The 670-nt window shown below is 38.7% G+C and overlaps 1 protein-coding gene across 1 annotated transcript in view; it reads left to right on the plus strand.

Annotated features, from left to right (window-relative positions):
- LOC103809042 (coagulation factor XI-like) overlaps positions 1-670 on the plus strand; it is a gene marked incomplete at its 5' end in the record, with an annotated part of 6692 nt that overhangs the window by 2055 nt on the left and 3967 nt on the right. The window contains one exon of the mRNA XM_009081852.1: positions 1-81. This exon is cut by the window's left edge and continues 73 nt beyond it. Within this exon, the coding sequence (XP_009080100.1) occupies positions 1-81 (81 nt within the window). The remainder of the gene's footprint in view (positions 82-670) is intronic.

Genomic DNA, 670 nt, shown 5'->3' on the forward strand with positions numbered 1-670 from the left:
GTTGTCTCATCAGAGACACCTATGTGGGGGCTCTATCATCAGCAACCAGTGGATTCTCACAGCTGCTCACTGTGTCATGAGGTAAGGCCTAAATGCAAATGTACAAATAAACCCCCAAACTTAATCCAGCCTGTGAGATAAATGGAGATCTGCCTTTCAGGAAAATAGCAGTGGGAACTAGAATAAAATAAACTCTTTTAATGTAACCAAAAGGTGAACTTTCAGGCAGAATCTTCATGTTCTTAACGCAGCTGGAACTCCATATTTTGTCCCTATATAACATAGTATTGCGCTGCTGATGCTAAATTATTATAATGGATCTAGAAAATTAAATTGTAAAGCAGGCAACAGATACCTAGAGAACCTTAGATACTCTCGTAAGAGATGAGCTTTTTCTTACTGTAATACCATATAATCTCTATCTATCAAGAAAAATCTCTAGCTAGGAGATTGCGTTTCATAAACTTCAAATTATTGATCTCAGAGATCTCTCTGTGGCACTTAAGAGATGGTGCTAATCTGATAGTTTCAACAGCACGGTGCTCAGCAAGGTAACCTATTTAACCAGGACACACCATAAATCTGAATCCAATTAGGCTGCTTCTGGTACTCGAGCATTACATGAAACATCAAGATCCCAATTGTCCTGATTTTCATTTAACAGCCCCTC

The sequence above is a fragment of the Acanthisitta chloris genome, unplaced genomic scaffold (assembly GCF_000695815.1).
Source record: "Acanthisitta chloris isolate BGI_N310 unplaced genomic scaffold, ASM69581v1 scaffold1049, whole genome shotgun sequence".
Lineage (NCBI taxonomy): Eukaryota > Metazoa > Chordata > Aves > Passeriformes > Acanthisittidae > Acanthisitta > Acanthisitta chloris.